Source organism: Oreochromis aureus, linkage group 6, assembly GCF_013358895.1.
Source record: "Oreochromis aureus strain Israel breed Guangdong linkage group 6, ZZ_aureus, whole genome shotgun sequence".
Classification (NCBI taxonomy): Eukaryota; Metazoa; Chordata; class Actinopteri; order Cichliformes; family Cichlidae; genus Oreochromis; species Oreochromis aureus.
In genome coordinates this window covers 40,938,917-40,960,840 of record NC_052947.1, presented here as the reverse complement: position 1 = coordinate 40,960,840, position 21,924 = coordinate 40,938,917, and the positions used below count along the sequence as shown (strand labels likewise).

General features: G+C 46.1%; 1 protein-coding gene across 2 annotated transcripts in view; it reads left to right on the top strand.

Annotated features, from left to right (window-relative positions):
- sh3pxd2aa (SH3 and PX domains 2Aa) overlaps positions 1 to 21,924 on the top strand; it is a 95,838-nt gene that overhangs the window by 8,381 nt on the left and 65,533 nt on the right. For both annotated transcript variants that reach the window (XM_039613978.1, XM_039613977.1), the window contains exon 2: positions 6,447 to 6,527. In XM_039613978.1, coding sequence (XP_039469912.1) covers positions 6,447 to 6,527 — 81 coding nt within the window. The remainder of the gene's footprint in view (positions 1 to 6,446; positions 6,528 to 21,924) is intronic.

Here is a 21,924-nt window from a genome sequence, read left to right as displayed (position 1 = left end):
TTATTTCAGGGAGTGGGAGGGCGTTCGGTTTAAGCGTGATATTTTGGGCTCGAGCAGACCTGGGACCTTGTCGGTTGTGTTTTTCACTGCGGTTGCCATCACATACCCATCTGCTTCTGGGGTTTGGATCCTTTCACTGAGTCCACATCCTCCGGCCTGGCTCCCGTCTTACACTTAAGCTCAGCACGGATTTTCATCCGAGTCGAATTAAGTGGTCCAGAGGCATGATGGGAGGATGATAGTCTGGCATGCCATTAAGGTCAGAGGAGTTTATAGTGCTCTCATTCACACGCAGCCACTTGGTAAAATTGCAGTGCTGCGTGCTGTTAGATCCAAGTCTGTGTTGGCTGATCCACGTCGAGGTACTGCTGCAGAGAAATGACAAAGATTCACTCACAGTTTGCTCCCACACTCGATCGCTCGCTCAGCTCCAGGCTGATCCTCGTGACATGCTTCAGCATGACATCAGCATGACATCAGCAATCCAACGCTGCAGTTTTAAACTCTGGAAACAGAAAAAAAGTCCAAACTCTATTGTTAGCCGATCTTTAACCTCCACGCTACAGTCTGACAAGCCCGTCGACGTGACGTCGACCTGCACTGATGGAGGCAATGTTCCCTCTAAGCTGCGCACGTGCGCAATTGCGCACTGTTGGCACGGGCTCTGCGCAGAGAAAATCTGCGTTGCGCACACAAAAAAAATTCTAACCTGAATTGAAATTAAAGTAAATATGTGCCGACACCGGTGTTTTAGCTAGCAAAGCGGCGTGGCTGATGTGCAGTGAAGCCACGTTAATAACAACGTGTCCAACCATTGGAGATGTGAGCAGGACAGACGGAACAACTGACAGAAAAAGTGTGGACTTTATACCAGTTTTTAAATTGTGTTGATAGGCCACGTAAAACCAGAGTTATGATAAAAATATCTGCAATGTTTGGTTTTCTTCCTGAATACTGTCGTTGTTTATATTTACTGCGGGAAGAAACGGTAAAAACGGCGTTTTATAAGGAAAAGCACTCTCCGCCTGTGAGCAAAAACAACACCAAAACCCCCCACCCTTTCCTATTGGTCGAAAAAAGTACCGTGTCGACCAATCAAAAAATGATATGGCAACGTGGCATCTAGTTGTTAAGAAACGGGGGGAAGTTTTAGGAGTGACAGCGGTGTTCTGAGATGTGAGAGATTTGAGACGTTTAGCGCAAATCTTGTGTAGTTAGTGTGTAGTTAGTGTGTAGTTAATGTGTAGTGTAGTCAATAGTTTTGTTGTGTGTGTCAGAACAATGAGGCGGCTGCTGAATGTTACAGGTGTTACAGCAGTGATACATCTCCTGTTGTCAGGCCTGCAGGTATCAGGCTGTTGTTCTCCTTTATCTCATAGTGGACAGAAATGATTTTTTGGAGTGGCACAAATAATTTGTGTGGCATCAGATTTGATGCAGAACAGCTGATTGTTCTGTAAATAGTTTGAAATGTTTATTTAAAAAAACGCCTTGGCTGCATTTTTAGGTAAACAGCTGCAAAAAACTTTGTTGTTTGCAAAACTGAGTTACTTTTTTGAAGTAGTAACTATATAATTAATTGCCCAACATTGGTCATTATATGCTGTATTTTGCAGACAGAGTTACAGACTCTCTCCCAGACCACAGACTCATAATACAAGTCAGAGCTTTATGAAAAAAAAAAAAAGAAACAAAGTTGTGTTTTCAAAATTGGAGTTCAAGTTATTTTTACTTCCAATAGTGTTAACATACTACACAGGTCATGAACAGGATTTTTTACATTTTCATTGTAAGTGGGCTAAAGCAGTTAATTAAAAGTAGTCTACCATAAATGTAAATGCTGTAATTTGATTATTTTAATAAACCATGTAACTTGGATGGATTAGATGCTGGCGTGACCACAGTGCACACGTCTGATGTCGCTCACAGTGGTCCAAGGGACGCTCAGGGAGTTTGTGTGTTCGCTCAGACACATGAAAAATTTGAGGCAACATTGGATGGAGGACAGGGCAGCTAGCGTGCTTCCTTACCTAACCCACTCAATAGTGGGAATGTATCCACAGCAGACCATTTCCAGCTGTGTCCTACATATGAGACAGTTGTGGAAAACATCCCCAAATTATGCAAAGTTCATGGGAAAAATGGCTTTTGCAGCCCAAAGGAACATGTAAAGTAATTTTAGTTAGAAAAGGTCGTGGAGGAATCTCATTTCAATTAAATTAAACTTAAACCTTTTAGTACGTCTGGAATCAGACTTTAGTTTGTTGCAGCGCTCACTGGTCACCTCATTAATGGCAACAACTTCATGTCTTCAGGTGTGTAGGCGTGGTCAAGCCGACCTGCTGAAGATCAAACAGAAAGTCAGAGCGACACATGGGTCTGATTATTCTCTTCCCACACAGACGTCTGTAGTGTTCACAGAGGATGGACAAAATATCCAGCGAGCGACGGTTCTCCTGGTGAAAATGCTTCAGTGATGACAGATCTGCGTCGACTGATCAGACTTCTTCAAGCTGATAGCAAAGCAACAGTAACTCAATGCTAGTTACAGCTACGGTAGGCAGAAGAGCATCTCTGAACAGCACAGCATGGCTTAAAGCAGATGGAGAACACAGATAAGAACAGGAAGCTGAGGCTAAGCTTCACGCAGACTCCTCTAAACCGAAAACCTTTGCCTGGTCTGATGAGTCTCAAAATTTAAAGACGGGAGGGTCCGAATTTGGAGTAAAGCACATGAAAGCATGGATCCATCCTCCCTCGGATCAGCGGTTCAGGCTGGTGTAATAGTGTGGGCACACTTTGGGCCCCCTAATCCCAACTGAGCGTTCTTTGAACTCAGGTCAACAGCGACAGTCTGAGTGTTGTTTTTATGGTCTTTATCAAGGCTGTCAACATGGACCAAAACCTGTCATGGATCAATCTGAGCCACGGGAATGAAAGCAGAAGCAGAGAAACTAATGAGGCAGCCAGTGACTCTGTGGTGTTTGGTGACCCAGTCTGTCCAGGAGACAAAGTCCCAGCATCACGTCACTCTGTAGATAATCATATAGAAAACGATGCCGTAGTTATTTAGATGTTTTTACATTCAGCGTCACGTCGTCTTCATCGTTCTGCTGCAGGTAAAGAGCAGCTGTTACTGAGCACAGTGACACTGATGCTCTGGACCGTCACACTAATACTGGTACAGATATTTGAATCTGTGCACCGGCTTAAACACAGAGATGGCACTGATGTTATGAACTGATTTATTTTTTTAAATAAACTGCTTAAAAATAATTGTCATTAAGCAAAAACAAGCTGTGAGGCAGACCCTCCATCCACCCTCAGGCATGCCCCCCCCCCAGTCTGATGTGGGCTGCCGTTTACAAGAGCACGCGTTTGTGTGTTTCTGCTTCCTTATTTATGATTACATGAAGCTTTGAAGGTGGGACGAGGCCTCGTGTTACCCGAGGACACCTCAACCAGTTGATTTAGTTTTTAAAACTCTTTTCTTTGACATGAATGAGCAGTAAAAAGAGCTCTTTGCTTCTTCTCACAAGTCCTTGTTACGCTACAGAAACCACAGAGACACTTGGATGTTGCTGACTGTGCCTGGCTGAGCCATTTTTGGGATTTTGTAACTCCGCAGGACCCCGGGGAGCACATTTTCATAGCAGTAAATGCCAGAGCTAATCACTGTGGTGACACCCCACCGTGCACGTTTGTCGGTGCAGTGTGACAGTCGCAGCTTCTGCATGCCAGCAGCCGTGTTTGCATGAGAGCGAACGTACCGCGGTGGCTCGTTGCCAGCAGCAGCGAGGCCTTTTAACCCTCCGCCTTTGTTGTGGAACTTCCTTTGTTCGGGCTGTTGCCCTTCCTGCGTCAACGTCAGGGCCTTTGACTCAACCTCATTCATCTCGCCGCTGCTCTTCAGACTCTTGGCAGGTACGGAGGGTTGGAGTGACGGCGTAAGATCAGTCCCAAAAGATGGAGTCTGCTGAAATAAAGAGCAGCAATGGCTCACCGGGGAAACACACACCGCCTGTTTCATGCTATACGTGAGGCAAAGGCAGCTGTTTCTGTTCACATTGTGACTTGATGCTGAGTGATTCCTGTTTGCACTGCGTCCAGGCCACTTCACTGAAATGCTTTGCTGGGTGACAGTGCTATTTTACTACAAATCACTTGATAATGGCCGTTTAAGTCGTACAGAGTGTACTTGCCAGATGTATATAGCATATATTGGATCAGTCTCTGGCAACATCAGCGGAAAAGCCTTCATCCTAGATTTGAAACCACGATAAACGTCAGTGTCTCTTTGTCATAGTTACGATCCTTACCTTGATTTCAGCAGCTTTAGTTGCCTCAAACCCGCAAGAACTAAAGTCCAGAGCCTGCCACGAGGATGACCGGGAGTTTCTCCCACAGCCAAAATGCTTTAATTGCCTAAATGTAACGAGCACTACAAACAAAAAAGTTAAAGGCTTTAAATAAAACCTATACTTTATTCACACTACGACACAGAAAACATGTCAAGGTCTAAACGCACGTTTGAACTGAGACATTTTTAAGTTTCATGAGGAAAAAAAGAGCACATTTTTAATTCGTGATGGAGCAACGACTGGAAACTGAAACTGAACTAAGAAGAAACAAATCAGGTTAACTGGCAACACGTCAGTCACATGATCTGGTGCAGAAAGAGCATCTTTGAGAATCAGACTGTGCATCTGCAAAATGTGGAAGAATTTCAGAATAATGTTCTTCAAGGTAAACTTTTGTAGACCATCTGATCTGTTACAGCAGCGGTCCCCAACCCCCGGGCGGGCCGTGAGTCGTTTGAGGCTCGGGTGTGAAATTTATGGTTTTCAGGGTTTTTATCATTAACTCGGTTTCCCTGGGTCTTTTCCCGTGTTGTAGTCGTGTGTCTTATTTTGAAAGAAATATTTACGTGTTACCATAGCAACCAGAGAGCGTTAAGGGGCAGAGAGGAGGATGTTACTCTCAATGTTGTTGGTGCATTTCAGGAGGACGCTGCTAATAAAGTTACACAGTTACACAGTGAATTCATGTTTGTTATTATATTTACAAAATCCCACCGTTTGTGTCTCGGTCGTATCGTTTTATTTTGTTGTATTTATCCGCGACACCTTAAAGGCCGGTCCGTGAAAATATTGTCGGACATTAAACCGTCCGTGGTGCAAAGAAGGTTGGGGACCGCTGAGTTACAGGACATAATATCATCAAAACGTGATGATGTCACAGACGCTGCCGTCGGATTCAGAATGAGCTTTCTCAGTTTACTCATTTGATGTGTTTAGATTTTAAATAATATTTAAAAGTCACTTTTAACCATGAAGGTGAACTTTTATGTAAAAGTAATCCTTTTTGTATTTGTAATGAAGGTGTCTGATATGCTGTCCACTGTATTTCCATCCATTCGGAACCAAAATATAAAAATCTGTATTTAGGGCGTCTCATATTTGGCCTTTAACTGCACAGGACAGGAAGCAGTTCGTGCAGCATTACGTGTTGCTTGGTGAACAGTTGTTTCATAAATTGCTAATAAACACATTCAGAGATGATTTTAATATTTATTCTCACTTCGTATCGTTTTGGCGGTGGGTTTGTTTTAACATTTTTTCTTGGGGCTGACTAAAACCTCTTTGGGCTGCGCCAAAAATTCCTTTATGCAGAAAAAACTTTCAGTCTTATTGAATTTCTTTCGATTGTGCCCACGGCAGCTCGAGCTTGCAGTCTAATGTTACGTAACAGCTTATCCACTCGAGTAATTTCACATCCAGGTCTTCTCTGAGCGCCTTTATAACAGCAATTGAGAGATCCCACCTGCTCTTAACGTCTCTGATGAAAGTTTCCTGGCCTCCGGATCCGTTACCTTGGTTATCTATGTTTCATTAGATTAGAGATGATGGCAGCATCACTTACCTCCTCTTGACAGATAAATGGACTCTATCTCAATCTTATCAGGCCTCTCAGGGCTGCAGCGAGGCTTCGTCTGGCAGGGTAAAGGCCGCCAGGTCAGTGTGCGGGAAAAAGAGGGATGATGTCACCATCCATCTTGTGGCTGGTTGGCGGTTTTATGACCGTCAGCTACTGTGAAGCATCAGTGCTTTAGGCAAATGATTGCGAGTTTGCTAATCCTTGCAGCACTGGAGGAAACGGAGCCGCTGGACAGACAGAAAACCATTACGAGTACAGTTATTGATTATTTGTTTGCCATTGACCAAGCGTCCCTCTATTACCCCTCACCCACCCAACTTTGTGCACACGACAACTTGAGAAAGAACTTCACACCGTAGGTGCATCTATGTGGTGCTTCGTTTCTGTCACGTGCTGCGTTTGTGAATTTCAGTCCCAGCTTGTGTGCTTTTTTTTTCAGGTGCAAGTCTTCTGGATTTAAGAGATTAAACCAAGCTGCAGTTTTAACTGTGCCTTCTTTGTCTTTGCAGGTGTATCTCATCAATGTCACCTACTCGGACAACACCTCTCACATCATCTACAGAAGATACAGCAAATTCTTTGACCTACAGGTAATCCCCCATCAGTCTCAGCCCGCCCTGCTGCCCTGTGTGGGCCGTGTTTGGATTGAAGTCCCCGATGCCGCCGCCCGCTGATGTATTCTTCAGCAGGTCGAGCGTGTGAACTTGCAGCATTGTTTTGTATAGATTAATGTGTAAACCTGGCACCCGTTTGCTGCTGCTGCCGTGTCTCCGGCCGTGTTCGCCACACCTCGCCGCCTCAATGAATCAATGTGTGAGTTAGTAATTGGTCGGGGAGCGGGGGAGACGTGGTTTGTATGCCTCAGCCTGCGCCTCTCTCTCCTCCCGCTCTTCTTCTTTCCTTTCTCGTCTCATCGCTGGCTTGGCCTCAAAACGTCAGGGAGCTGACAGGCCTTTTTTTATGGTACAAGCAAGAAAGCCCCATGGAAGTCAAATTTAATGTACCAGGCTTTGCAGTGGCTTGTCGTTAGATTCTCTTGCTACGGGCTGCTCTGATTGGTGGCTTCTTTAAATAGAGTTTTTTTCTGCTTTGCTGTCTTGGCTCAGACGCTTTACTCCCTTGTTTAAAATGTTGTTGCGTTGTCTCTTTGGGACTATTTATTTTGGAATGAGGCAGGAGTGGGAATGAAAACCTTCCCTGTATCTTTCACATGGACTCTTCCATACTGAGAGAATGTTTATGTGCTCTGCTTCAGGCCCCTTGCACCTTTGCCCTACTGCAAGCTGATACCATATGTAGAGTGCACCAGGGGTCTACCAATAACTAGTAAATATAACAGAGCCATAGTGTGAGAGTTACAGGGAGCACATCTCAATAGCTCCAGTGTGCTCGTCCAGCAGGGAATGATGTTTCAATCAGCAGAGGAAAGGTCCTTCCTGAAAGGTCCCATTGATGACCACTGGGGCAGTGAAAAATAGACCCTCACCCCTACTGCAGCTGATTAGTCCCAAAATGGAATAAAGAGAGAGGTAGAGTGATAAACACAGAACAGTATGAATGCTTCATACACTCTCAGAAAGAATAAAGTACCTTATTGTAGTGGTTGAACAGCTGGGGTGGTGTAGGGGGGCTTATTTACACCCTTGTGGTTTGTTCTCTATCAAAGTCGCCCTCGAACCTCTGGTGACAGTTTTTTTGGTCTGGTGACAGTAATTACAGTCTGTGATTAAACCTGCAACTCTAAGAGTGAACATAATATTTTATCCAATGTCTTTGTGTGTTTTGCCAAACACAGATCGACTGAGATCACAGATTGTGGAAGATGTGGTGCAAATATGCACCTTTTTTTTAATCAGTTCCTTTCTGGTCCTTAAATGTCCACAAATCCTATAACTAGCCCCAGACAGCACATTTGTGGCGGTTGTACCCGTGGGGACGTGAGTGGACTTTGGATTTATCACAGCTAATTGTCGGAACATCAGAAACAGATTGCATGTAATTTCCAGCTTGGCCCCATTCAGTAGCAGACTGGTGGCAGACTGGTGGCAGACTGGTGGCAGACTGATCGCAGACTGGCTCCTTCTTATAGCAACATTTATGGCAGGTCTTAGTGAAAGTCAGACAGGTTTATCCTATTTTATAAAACAGTTATTAATGATAATAATTCTGTATTGATGTGGTGTTTGGTGATTTGCACCTCTAATATTCACCTCGCTGTCTACAAGAGCGAGGTCCTCAAATTGCCTGGGAGAAAACTAATGAGCCTTAATGGTTCCTGGGTAGCTTTGTACAAAATGACTCCCAGTCAGCAGCAGCAGGATTGATTTTGTTAGGTATATGAGATGGCACGGGGGCAAAGGTCGTCTAACTTGGTTCCTTTATTGAGTCAAATATAGTCGTGTCAACAGAGTTTGGCTGCTTTTCAATCAGCTCTGTTGTGAAGAATCTTCTGGTAAATATTTCAAACATTTACCAAATGCCCTCATTAAATCGCACTGCAGTACTTCAGCTCCAGCACGGCTCCCCTTGCCCGGTTTCTTGATGTTTCCATTTCCACGGTGACATTCATGAATAAAACCACCGCTGGCAGCAGTGACAGGCCAGCTTTCTAATCCTCTCTGTCGGTGTGTGCACTCAGAGTGAAGTTCTCCCTGCCAGACTTTGATCTCTCTCGATGGCTTTGATGGAGCCTTTTTGATCTCATTGTTTCCAGTGAGACCTGGAGCCTCTCCTGTCCAAACATTTATCTGCTGCGGGGTCCCCGCTGCTTTCAAGCCGCCTTGCTGTAACCCTAAGGGAGAAAAACACGGACTGGAGCTCTGAAACTGCCGGAGAGCAGTTTAACCAAATCCTTGGCAAACACCGCTGGGGATTCCAAGACAGTTTCCTAGTAATAACCAGACCGGGCCGTGTTCCTGGAAACACTGGCCCCGCTTCCAGGCTGCCATCCAAATGAGAGGGACCACAGATGTTGCTTTGACTGACTTTGTATAGGTTGAGTCACGGAAACAAGCTCTTTATGTTGTGCTGAATGCACGGGCAGTGAAGCTCACATGCTTCGATGTTAGTCACACATGAAGAGTGGTTTGAATGTAGCCAAAAACTCTGAAGTTCACAAATCCTTCAGTTTCAAAGCGCTTCTGTCTGCACAGCGCAGAGAATGTGTTAAGGTAAAAATAATAGGAGCCATATTAGTGCTATTTTGTGTCCCTCTGTGAAAAAGGAAGTCATTTACGGATAATAGAATGAATATATTAGTGCAAAGTGTTGCCAGAATCGCCCTGGAGGGAACCATTTTTTCTGTACTTTCACTCTGTTAGGAGTGTGTTGGATCCCACACTCTAGAACAAAGGTTTTACCTCCGTCTGCCACCGTCGTCCATCCAGTATCACTTTATTGGATGGTGGTTTTTCTGGCAGTTTTTCCCGACATTTCACTCGATGGCGTTTACGTTTAAATAATGAAAAAAGTCAAAGATAAACTGCTGCTGATGGAAGTCACAGATGTCACTATTATTTAGCTGCCCTCACTATCTGGAACCAGTTTGCTAAACTAATTAATGCTGTGATTGGTGTCCAACCAGTAAATGAGCAGGGCTGATCTGGTCTGTGAAACCAGCATCCTCCCAGTGGTGTCTGGGCCGACTCTGAGATGGAGGAGCTCCGTCATCGTGAAAGTAGCAGCTTGCATCTCCTTCAGTATGATTGCTCGATGTCCCGGTGGAGCTTGTTGCTGTTGCAGACACCGACGCCTCAGAGCTTCTTTAGCCACAAAGCTTTGACCAGCTCACATTCATCAAGACGACTAAAACCCCAAATAGTCATAAATAGTTGGGCAGTTAAACTTTGTGTTTCACAGCTCGCTGAGCTCTGTTTGGTGGCAGAGTCATCGACAGTGTTTCCACACGCCCTGGTACAGCGCAGTGCTGTGATGACACATGAGAAGCTGCTCCTGGAGCACACATACCTGAAGCATAAGCACATACATTTGCACCAGTCCTCCTCATTGACTGGCTCCTGCTGGCTGCTGTGCACGGATGTGGTTTTGACTCAGACCTGACTGAGCAGCTCTGGCAGAAGTGCCTGAGTTAATCATCAGGTGGATAGAAACTGGGACAGGGAGCAGCCCAGGTCAGCCAGCGGTCCCGGGAGGAAAGGTGGACTGATGATGACGAGATGATGAAGCAGTGGAGAGCTGGAACATGAAAGCTTTAACGGTAAGTGACGGTACTGAGATTAAGATTCAGGCTGATGACGACGCCGGTGATGCAGGTGGAAGACATGAGTATTCTGATCATCTGCGTTTCTTCGAGGTCACTCTTTACAAAACAGGCTTTTGTATTCCAGGAAGCCGTGAGGAGCGGGTGATGGCGCTCCGGGTGTCCTTGGGCCTCCGCTGAAGTTTGTCTATTTAAAGCTGTGGCCTGGCTCTGTGAAGGAAGGCCTCTGACTCACGCCTTTACGAGGGCTCTTCATTTGTGCTCTGTCGGCACGCGCCTTCACAAGCACTCTTTTTCTTCTTTGCCCGAGTCCACACTCACACGAGCTTCCCTACAGCTACTGAATGTGCGGCTCAGGGAGGTTTTCATGCTACGTCTTTCCAAAAATCCCTTTTATTAGCTGCTCAGTCTCAAGGCTGGAAGCAGCTTAACAGATGCTAGCAGCAGGCTTCTGGTAAAACAGCAGCGTGTATATATTCAGCACAGCAAATTACACAGTCGCTGTGGTCAAATCGCTTACACAGAAGGTCACTGAATCGTGAATCTCTAACCTCTATGTGGGCTGTTTGATGGAAACGTGTGTCTAGACCGCGAGGCATTATCGGTATGCCATCCTCGAGGACAAATTGCTGAATGGACAGAGCGCTAGCTCAGCCTCTTTGTCCTTGAGGTGCTTTGTGGATGAACTGTAACTCAGCCCATTGTTTCAGGTCGAGGATAAAAGCTGCTTTATTTTATTTATGGGCGTGTGCGCCTGAGAGAAAAGAGAGCGGGAGGTACAGACACAGGAAGGACACCTACACGCCAAACACTGGACGTGTCCCTCCCAGTTTCAATCAAGCAGTTGAGAAGACGGCTACAGGCCGGGTCCTCACTGGACCCAGAGCAGAGGGGGGGAGTATGCAGCGTTTCCCACAGTCACAGCGAAGGGATCGGGAGAGGGGCTAAATTTAGGATGAATGAGCACAGTTCATTTGTTTGTGGGACGTTTCCGTGGCTTGAAACAGTCAGCAGTGTGACTGGAAGTGTTTCAAGGAGTGAGAGAGGCGAGCAGAAGGAAGCGCGACAGCCGACGCTGATAGAAAACAGTTTTAAACATGAAACACGAAGCAGAAATGCTGCGTGTGGTTAAGCTGAAGGCAAGATGAAGTAGCCTTTATAATGAGCACAAAGCCTCCCGACACCGATGAACGTTGGTGTGTCGTCACCAACAAACAGCCAGTTAACCCTCTAAAGCCAGAAGCTGTTTCTGGCTTCAGTGTTTCTCACTGAGCTGATTGCTCTCGCTCCCAGAGACGGGCAGCATGAAGTGCATGCTGGGAGTTCATGGCTGCACGTCTGTCACTTATTCTGTTTTCATGCCATTTTGTGGCCCGACTCTGAGGTCAGTGCAGACTTAAAGCTCTATTTTTACAGTAGCTTTGTGTTTCTGTGCAGCTGTGTCTTCCCTCCTGCACTTCTTCTCCCGACTTCGGCCGGTTGCAATATTTGATTAGATACGGAGGCGGCCTGCAGATAGAAGGCCTCTGCACGTTCCCACAGTGTGCTTCCTCTGTTTCCTTTGCTGCCTGTTACCTGCGATGTATGTGGTAGCTGACAGACTTCTGGCTGTCTCAGTCTGGCTTTCTTTCCTCTCTCTTCTCCACGCTCAGCTGGTCAGGCTTCGTGTTTCTGTGCAGCTCAAGGTCTTCTCCGCCGCTGAGCTCAGAAGGAGACTCGATGAAAACTTGGGAGAGCTCCGGCAGCTTCACGCTGAGCTTTGAACAAAGAAGTTGCTCAAGGTTTTTTTGCTTTTTCATTACATTTCTGCCCAAGAATGACGTGCCTTTGTTCGCCGTTTGATGAATAACACAGTATTTATTTTACACTCCTGCGGCGTCTGTTGTTCAGAGAGGGCGGGTGGTGTTCTCTGTATGTCCGGATATTGTTGAGCACAGAGCAGCTTTCACTGTTCAGTGACTGAACAACAGATGTTATCAGCAGTGGGGTGAAAAATAAATACACGAAGTATAAAACGTGACTCCGGCTACTGGTGAGACTGAGACGTGGAGGAAGACTCTGGGAAAATGGAGGAAGACTGTTTGGCCCATCTGAAGCAACGAGTGTGTTCAAACTTTATTTTGGGAGCTCGACAAACAGTCGACGTTTCCAGAAGACATTGTCATGACATCGCTCCGACCGGGCTTCACAAACAGCTGATCGATCTGGGACTCGGTGCCCAAGGAAGAAGCAGCAAGTGAGAAGAACCAGGAGCTGGTGGAGAGAGACTGGAAAGTGCTCAGAGAGGCTTTGCAGGATGGTCATTCTGCAAAATCCTCAGACGACTGAGCCAATCAGGGCCTCAGTCTGTAAGGCACTCGGTGACTTTGGATTAAAAGGTTGATCCGTGATTGGTTGCTGGTGGGATGCAAGTCGGGGCTTGATTAATCCCAGCTGGGTCTAATGTTTAAAGACACAAACCCCCCCCGTGACCCCACCACTGCAGAGCGCTGAAGATGCATCCCAGAGAGATCATCTAGAAGATGGATAGATGCATCTTTCACGCGCTGCTGGGAAGACGCTTCACTTCAGGAACCAGATGGTGGGAATGTTTGCAGGAGCGCGTCCCAGCTGAGTTGGGGGAGAGAGAACCGACGTGCAACCAGATGTTGTTGGTTTTGGTGGCGATGTTTAATGTCCACAAGCAAGAACGGGACAAACTGAAGGGCGTGAGAGTGCTGCCAAATCAAAGACGGGAACAAAACCAACCAGCTCACAGGATGACTAAACTACAAACTGACTCCTGGCCAAGAAGAAAGCACCGCTGCCTTTGCTCCTGGTGTGTGTGCAGTGTGTGAGTATGTGTCTAAACCTGGCCCAGCCTCAGGCAGCAGCGAGTAACTCCACCTAGTATCTGCCTGTTAGCAGAACACATCCTCCCAGTGTCTGCCTGTAGGAATTTATCAACTAAATCACAGCCCACCCTGAGTCGCAGCCCTGTTGGGCTTAAATAGGGCAGCAACCAGGAGAATCCACTGATTGGTGGGTTGGACTGGGCTCTCTTCCAATCAGTAGTGAGTGCAGCGAGGCGTCACCGCGGCCCGAGGACGGCACAGCAACATCTACACTTCCCCCAAATCACTGTGAGAGTGGACGATTCACCAGAACAGATATGACCTTTGTGATCTGCACAGACAAACTAGGCCCACTCATGAAGATTATGCACCACTCGTGGTCAAAACATCACTAATAAAGCTTTGCAGCATGGAGATCCTGATGCTAGTACCTGTGGTCCTGCGGCGTCACAGAGCAGTCGAGTTTATGCGCTCAGCCACTTGTTTAAAGCCCCACCGAATAAAACATTAAGCACATTTGTAAATTATGATAATTCAAAGAGTCAGAAAGGAGATTATTCAGGATTCATATGCTAACGATTTATCACTCACAACTCATTAACCAAGGAGTGTGTTCATTTTCTCAGTTCATAGCAGGAATATGCAAACCAGCAGCTACATCCATGTGTCATACAGTGCGTCCTGCAAATTAGTGACATCAGGACTCCTCAGTTGTTACTAAGATTCGCTCTTTTTAGTTTTAAAATGTGGGCTGAAACTTGCCCGACACAGTCTGCTGTTTGCTCTTTAATGCTATAAACATGCTAAAGGAAACTTCGGTCTAATGCTGTGTATTTGAAAGTAAATCGAGCATGCTTCCTTAATCTGACGCCATCTACGCTCTGCTAACGCCTGGAACGTCTCCCATCAGTCATTCCAAACACTAACTTGTGCTGAATCCAGGACTGAAGTTCTCACAGTGCTCCTTATCTGCAGTATCGGTGGCTGGTCCCAGCCCAGCTTTATCTCGCTGCCTGTAGGTTAATAAACAAGGACTGAGTAAACAGCAGGCAGGATAGGACACATGGGAGAGGTCGAGGTAGAGGAGCACAGAGATAACAGATGAGGGAAAATCTCTCATGCTGTCGTCTCCCTTTTTCGTTTGCCTCCCTCCGCACTCGTCACGTCTCCCCTGCTGCCTCACACTCTTCGTTCACATCAACCTCCTGCAACTTGTCGATCTGCGTCTCTGCCTGCATTTCTGTTTTCTTCACCTGTCTCTGGCTCTTTGCAAAAATGCCTTCCTGGCTTCAACCTTCACCACCTGTGCACCCTCCTATCTCCTCCCCAGCCGATCCACCGCAGCTTCTATCCTCCCGCGGTTGAGTGCTTTCGCCAACTCGGCGCTCTTCTTCGTGCACATCTCGTCAGTTTGCGTGTCCGTGGACGTGCATGCACACGTTTGCATGTGGGTGTATGCGTGATGCCTGAGATGCTGGCGTTTTCTCCTGATTACCCAGGCAGTCTTTCTATTACGGCGTGATCCAATTTAACCCCGCGGGGACCTCTCCATCTCAGTCGGATTACATTTTATAGTGCAGACACAGGAGGAGCTTTAAAGGAAATAAAAGACCTTTGAATTAAAACCCTTTAACAAACCATAATACCATTTACACTTGGAAAGTTGGCCTCTGCAGGCTGACCCTATGGAATTAATTATGTCCCTAAAAGGAAATGGTAAAAATGTGAGCGTGCAAATGGAAACAGCAACGCAAAAGTGTTACCGCTGCGTAATAACAAACGTTTACATGTTAATGCACGGAAATATGCATGCACATTTCTGCAGCTTTAGCGTGACGGTCTCACCTGTTTGAGGATAGTAAGTTTTAGTATTCATTGATTAAATGTTTCACTATTGGAAACTTGATGTGGTGTGCTGCCTCTTCGATGGTTTCAGACACACAGCTACAGTACTGTGCAAAAGGCTCGAGCACCTCTAATTTCTTCATATTTTGCTCTGAGCACGGGGCATAGGTGCATGAATGTGTTGAAACATGAGCTAATGTATATGAAAATCCACTGCAGAGGCAAAAACAGAGTTTGTCCAACTCTAACAAGCTTGAAAGTCAATATTTGGTTCGAGCGCCTTTATTCTGCAGCACAGCTGGAAGTTTCTGAGGAAGCCTTCTTATTATTTCTTTAAGCAGTCTGCAGGAATAGTTTTGGACTGATGTTCAAAGGTCTTCTTTGGATGTTTCTGCCTTTTGTTCTGTTCTCTGTCACAATGATCCGTCACTGCTTCGTGATGCTGAAGTCTGGGCTCTGACGAAGCTGATCCGTGACTAGCATGTGTGTTTGGGATCATCCTGATGCTTTCCAGATTGAATTGCATGCTGGATCAGAATCTGATGGTATTTTCTCAGGTTCATAATTCCTTCAACTTTAACAAGATCTCCAGCACCACTGTCTGAAGTGCAGCCCTGCACCGTGTTTCAGCGATGTCTGCAGACACTTGCTGCTGTGCCTCGCTCACCACTCTCCTCACATGTTGATTGCTCCCTCAGTTCTTGTGTAAGTTTCATACTTCAGCCTTTCCTCTCTGCGTCCCTTCCTTATGAATGGCTTCTGGACAGCCGCTCGTCCACGCAGACATTTCTGATGAGGCTTCAGTGAACAGTAGATGGATCAGCTGAAGGTACAGATTAGTCGTCAGGTCTCTGCTGGATTTCTTTCCTGTTTCTTTATGATGTGATTTTCAGATATTATTCATCTACTGTAGTTTTTTTTTTTTTTTAGGCCTGTCACTTCTTCTGTTCTGCATGGACACGCTGCACACCATGCTGAGACCAAGTTTGCAGCTAATAGCACTTCTGCAGTCAACGTGCTTCTGTAGAAATGCTATTTTATGCCTGTCAGACTGTGTTATCTTTGGCATTGTTCATAGTTTCAGCTAAACAAATGGAAATGAATGTAGTGTTTTTGGCTTCTCGTAACAAAGAGCCTAAAGATGCATTTAAAACTGAGTCTTTGCCAGCTTTTCTCTTATGTGTAGACTCGTTGGTTGATCTTGAGTTGGGGGCCTTTTCACGGTTCGAGGACTCAGAGGTGTCTGTGCGGTTCGAGGACTGAGTGAAAAAGCAGCCAAAGTCCAGAGAAAACTGTGACAAACCTTCAAAAAACCTCGAACCATTACTCAACACCGCCAAAATTATGCAAAAGATATGAAACCTTGCCCAGTTCTTATGAATGGGAGCAACTGGTTTATAGTCACAGTTATAATTCTGGTCTCAGTGAGATTTTGTTTCCCGTTGGCGTCCTGTGCGTGACCACTGGTGGAAATTAACAGCAGGGTTGGTATTAGTTCACGGCAGCAAGTTCATGAATGTGTAACACACAACAGTTGGTCCAAAGTTTGATTTCACATAAAACAGTCTTTTATGCTCTCCACGAGTTCCTTGTGTATAAATAACTTGGCACCAATCAGGGACGGCTAATTCGAATCCACATTTTTCTGGTTTCTTCCACTTGGTTTCCAGTATTTTCTGCCTCCTGCTTCTCTCAGCCCACTCGTGGTTATATTCCAAACCTCACTTCTCATTTACCATCCCCACCCTCAGCCATGCAGTGCACTGAGAACCAACACACACACATTCACCCCGTAGGGAGGAGAATGTGGTTTAGCCACGCCGCCCGAGGTCGGTCCTGGCTGTCAGCATGGAAACTCTGGAGACCGCCAGCATGGCTAAATTAGGTCCTCAGCTGCTTTATTAGCACTGAACTCTGGCTCAGGTGAGGGCCTCTCCTCTCTGCCTGTAGTGTAACTGTAAGCTGGCTGGCCTACTTACTTAACCCAACCTAAACACGCCCATGTTCTTCTCCCTAGACCGAGGCTGCAGCTGCTCTAAAGAGCAAAGATATTGTTGGTTTACTCCGGCAGGACTCAGCCAGGCGGCTGAAGCGATGACTGGCCTGAAAATGCCAGTGGAACATTTAGCCGGTGCCTCTATTAAATGTGAAAGGAGGTTAAACTGTGGGTGCAAATAAAGGGCAGAGCTCGTAGGATAAAATAGTCACTCTTTGATTAATTTTGCCCTTCAAAACTGCTTTTTATTATGGATTAAAAATCAAGTCGTCGCAGCCCAAACGCCAGTAAAATAAACTCTGTGAGGGGAAAGCAAACGGCTTCTTTTCATTCTCTTCTGCACTCAGCGCACCGACTCAGACTTCAGGTTTTCACAGCAAATGCTGTTTTATGTCAGTGATTAATGTATTTTTAATGGCCGTTTGTGAGCGAAGCACCCACTTGCCTGAACCTTAACACCGCTGCTTGTGCCGAACTCTTGAGATGGACACGGAGAGGCGTGCGGATTGTTCGAGTGCCTCACAAACCGCATTTTTCTGCCAAGCTTCTCCTCCAGCACAGAGTTGACACAACTGGCAGGCCAGTCACGAGTCTTAAATGGTTTTTCAGTGAGAGTGCTTGGTTGATATTACCCACTTCATCTGCACCTTCAGCTGCCACGTGGAGTGGATCCAGAGTGAACTGTGCCGAATATTCAAAGATTCAGTCGAAATTTGTGGCCGCACGTTCACCTGCTGATCTTTAAAACCAGCTAAACCAGTAACTACGGGAGCCTGACAGGTATCCGATGTTTTTAGGCCGATACCGGCATTCGGTGATTTTAAAAATGGAAGTATCGATATATCAACCAGTTACACGACGTCTCCACAGCTCAGAGGTCAAATCATAGATGGGAGAGATTTTTAAACAGTCTTTTTGTCACATGACCAGAGAAACTCCTGGCTGATTAAAACTGCAGAAATGAAAGTCTTAAAACTTCAGTGGGCTGTCCTCTTCCTCGAGATTCTGACAAAGCTGACAGCTGATTATATTTGGCCCTACATCCCGACTCTGGGTGGCATTAACCCGGCTTCCAGGAACACTGGGAGAAACCTCGGAGACTGGGATATGTCCTTCAACACGTGCATTAAACAAATGTAGGACCGCTTCCAATCATCAACAGGATGATGCTAAAATTAGAAGCATCTGCTCTCAGAGTGATTCTGTCGCCAAACGCTGCTCGGAGCAGATCGTCTGATTGTTGGCGTGTCTCTCAGCGCTGCAGGGTCTTTACTTTACTGTAAAGTAGCCTGAGGTGACTGTGGCTGTAAATTGGTGCTAACAAGATAAAACTGAATTGAGCTAATTAATTGCTAAAAACTCATAGAAACCTAGTTTGTATGCTACTTTAGTCCGGTGAGGGACCTGCAGACGTTACACCTCGCACAGCTTCCTGGAAGACCCACTGCAAACATGCTTTAGCACAGCATGCAGGAATATGACTCAAAGCTAACATTTATATATCAGAGTTATTACAGACACAATGCTTGGTGCTCATGTGAACCTGCAGCAGAGGCAGCAGTACTGCAGATACTCAGTGTTGAAAACAAATGCTGTCTGAAGCCCTTTAATGTTGCAAAGATTAAAGGTCTTCCTGTTGGTCTGATTGTGAGTATTCGTGTGACTGCAGATGCCACAAGGAGTTGAGATAAGCTGGAATTCCGGTTCATCCTCTAGAGAAAACAGGATCTCACTCCAGTAAGGGAGTTTCCCAGTCAGAGTCCATTTCTCGAGCCTTGTTCCAAAGCTCACAGCGGGCCCTGCAGCCTGGGGTTGGGTAGTGATGACAGAGTGACTGCAGATGGACGAACATCAACACACGCCTGCACCTGTTGTCGTACTGAAAGCGAGGGGAGCCCGGCTCGCCACGTGGGGTTGAACACCCTGTGGCGTCGACATATTCATGAACAGAGCCTCAACTTTTAGACAAATCCAAGCCCCCTGCTTGACTCCCACACATGCATTCGCTGCTTAAAGCGTTCAGGAATCCAGCATATCATGTTCCGACCTGATATAATGTGCCCACCACGGGCAGCGACCTGTCCGGATCTGCTGCCAGGGTGCCAGTCTAAATTTAGAGGCACAACTGTGAGTGATTGTGGTTGGAAAGGAACGCCTTCCCTCCATAATCTGAGACATCTGCCTCTCTGAAACTGAACACTGCTGGGTGCTAATGCATGCTCATGCTTGATTCATGTGCTCCATTAGTTTCTGCTTGTTGGATTCGAGCTTTCAGGAAGCTTTCTAATGGAGACCCGCCATGTTTCTCCTTGTTTTCTGTCATAATGGTGAATCTTTTTATTAAACACGTCCAGATTTTCAATTAATGAGGTCGACATTTGACCCAAAGCTCAGACTGCTGGCTTCTCTTTGGGAGGGGCAGCCAATCAGAAGATGGTTGGCTTGAAGAAGGAGGAGCTTGTGTCAAACAGCTAAACAAACGAAGGGTTGTATTAATGTACATAAGGATTATTTTGAACTGTGAATCATGCCGAGCTTCTCTGGTAGCGTCCGAGTATAAAAATCTGGATCTGGGAATGAGCAGGGGGAATCTGACAGCTCCGGGGTGTAAAAGCGAGCGTGAGCATGTTGAGTTTGTCTGTGACGGGATGTTTGCATACTGACACGACAGCGAGAGCAGCAACCTTATCGCGCGCTCGCCAGTGAGGAGAAGCATGCTCGAGCCTGCGGCCTCACTCAGCAGATCACATGGTTGCTTTGTCAGGACGGTCATGAGTTGTTGCAGTAGTTCTCGTGTGTGTGTGTTTATTTCCATTCCACTCTGTTCCACTCCTGCAGAGCCCAGAGTAAACCCACATCACCCACAACAGGAAGTGAGGCATGAGTTGGCTATAATGGCACTGTGGCATCCCCCAAGTTTGTGCCAAGTGACTCTCACAGCTCCTTATAGAGCGGCTCTATTCTTAGCACATGTGCATGAAACAGAGCTGCTGTTAGTCTCTGAGCCCCGTCGTTCCTGAATGAAGCTGAACTGGAGTGAACGAAGACTAAAGTGAGACTAAAGCGCTCTTATAATAACTGTCACTGCTAAAGCCAGTTTGACCAAACGCTGAGCTGGAACGTTCTCTTTAAGGTGGATGTTTCTAGGTTTTCATTACAGAGACACATTTCTTTAGGTTTCATGTGGAAAATTTGAGCGACCTCTGCTGGTTACAGTTACATCTTCCTGCTTTGCCTCTGTTCTAGTTTCCTTCATTTTCACAAAATTATGGTGCACATTATATGATTTTTTTTTCTTTAGTCGACTAAATGAATGAATAAACAGTTGAATCATTGCGAAACGAATGTTTTACTGGAGCCTTTTAATCTTCGCTCAGTTCCTTCGAGAGCAGACATGAAGTCCAGTCCTGCGTATCTATGCTAGCCACTGAGGCAGAAGTGCATCCAAATATATTTCTGTATATCTGGATTTTCTGACTCGGTTTGTAGCTGTGACACAGAGTTTGGGGAAGAGGACTGAATTCAAAGTTTAATAAGCTACACTTCCCCAGTGACTGTGTGGAAATCATAGACGTATCAAAGATGGACAGCGATGTTTAGGACTCTGCAAAATTCAAACTGATGTTTTTATGAATTCAGCCATGTGTGTCAGCCCTGTTGGCTCCTGATTGGTGGAAATTCTCCTGCAATCAGAGTGCACAGACTGTCCTGATTATTAGAGACTGTTGATGGTAAATGTTAGTTTTCTATATGCATTCTGTTTGTCGTCATCCTAAAAAGAGGCAAAATAAGTCAGTGGATATTTCACTTACCCACAGTTGTAGTCCGGTGTCATTAATGGTGGACGGTTTACGTTCAGTCATGCACAGCACGAGCCGTCAGCGTTCACATGTGTTAATTACATGGAGATTAGTGCTGTGTCAGTGCTGCTATATCAGCTACAACATGCCTAATATTGTGGCTGAGACCATCAGTGTAGAACCAGCGATTACTGAAAAATGAAGTACTGCCTGTTACTGAGTGTGAGACGTGTACTGTACTGGTACTTGTTTGGTCATTCCAGCCCAACGGTGGGGACCTCCAGGCCTCGAGGGCCGGTGTCCTGCAGGTTTTAGATCTCACCCTGGGTCAACACACCTGAATCACATGATTGGTTCATTACCAGACCTCTGGAGAACTTCAAGACATGCTGAGGAGGTCATTTAGCCATTTAAACCAGCTGTGTTGGATCAAGGACCCCGGCCCTCGAGGCCTGGAGTTCCCGCCCCTGCTCTACCATATGGTTTGTCCGGTGTTTTCCTTCAGTTACCTCTGTCAGTACCGAGCCTGCCTCCATGGCCTACATGCTCGTCTTGTTATGAGAAGTAGCTACACCCTCACACACACAAACATTGGGAAAGCCGTTCAGCAGTGTTGGATTTGGAGGCAGGAGTCTGTCTTTTTCACACAGATGTATGAAATGTATTTTAGAACATCTGGCATAGACAAAGTAACGATATGGGAAACACAAGCAGAGTCATTAATAAAGGATTTCTGTATAAAGTGGGACCGACCCCACTCATTTAGTCGCTGAAGGAGCTCAGCTGGTATTTTTGTGGTGCTTCATTTTAAAGGGTTTGTTTTGGACTCTGCTGAATTGTAGTCCCGAGGCCGTCTCAGGACTACAGACCAGCTTCCTCTCAGTAACTACACTCTGATCACGTTTATGCTTTTAGCTCGTGTGGTAATGTGGAAATAAGACGAGCGTCAGCACGAGCAGGACAGTAAGCATTACATCATCGCATCCTGGATCCACTCTGAGGGGAGAAGAACCTTTTTTTTTACCTGACTCCCAACATTTACACCAGTGGTCCAGAGCTGCACCGCATCATCCAATCACATCTCTTCACAACTCTTCTTCACACTCTCTCTGTGCTGGTTACCAAGGAGACAGTGAAGTCTGAGAAGTGGAGCGATGGTTTGGCGTTTCTTTCTTTCTCTTTGGCATCCTCAGAGTGGAATTTTACCACCTGGACTCCTGATCGTCTGTCATCGTGCTGCAAACGTGCACGCTCGCAGGCCGTGCATGTGCAGCCTGTGTGCATGCATCCATG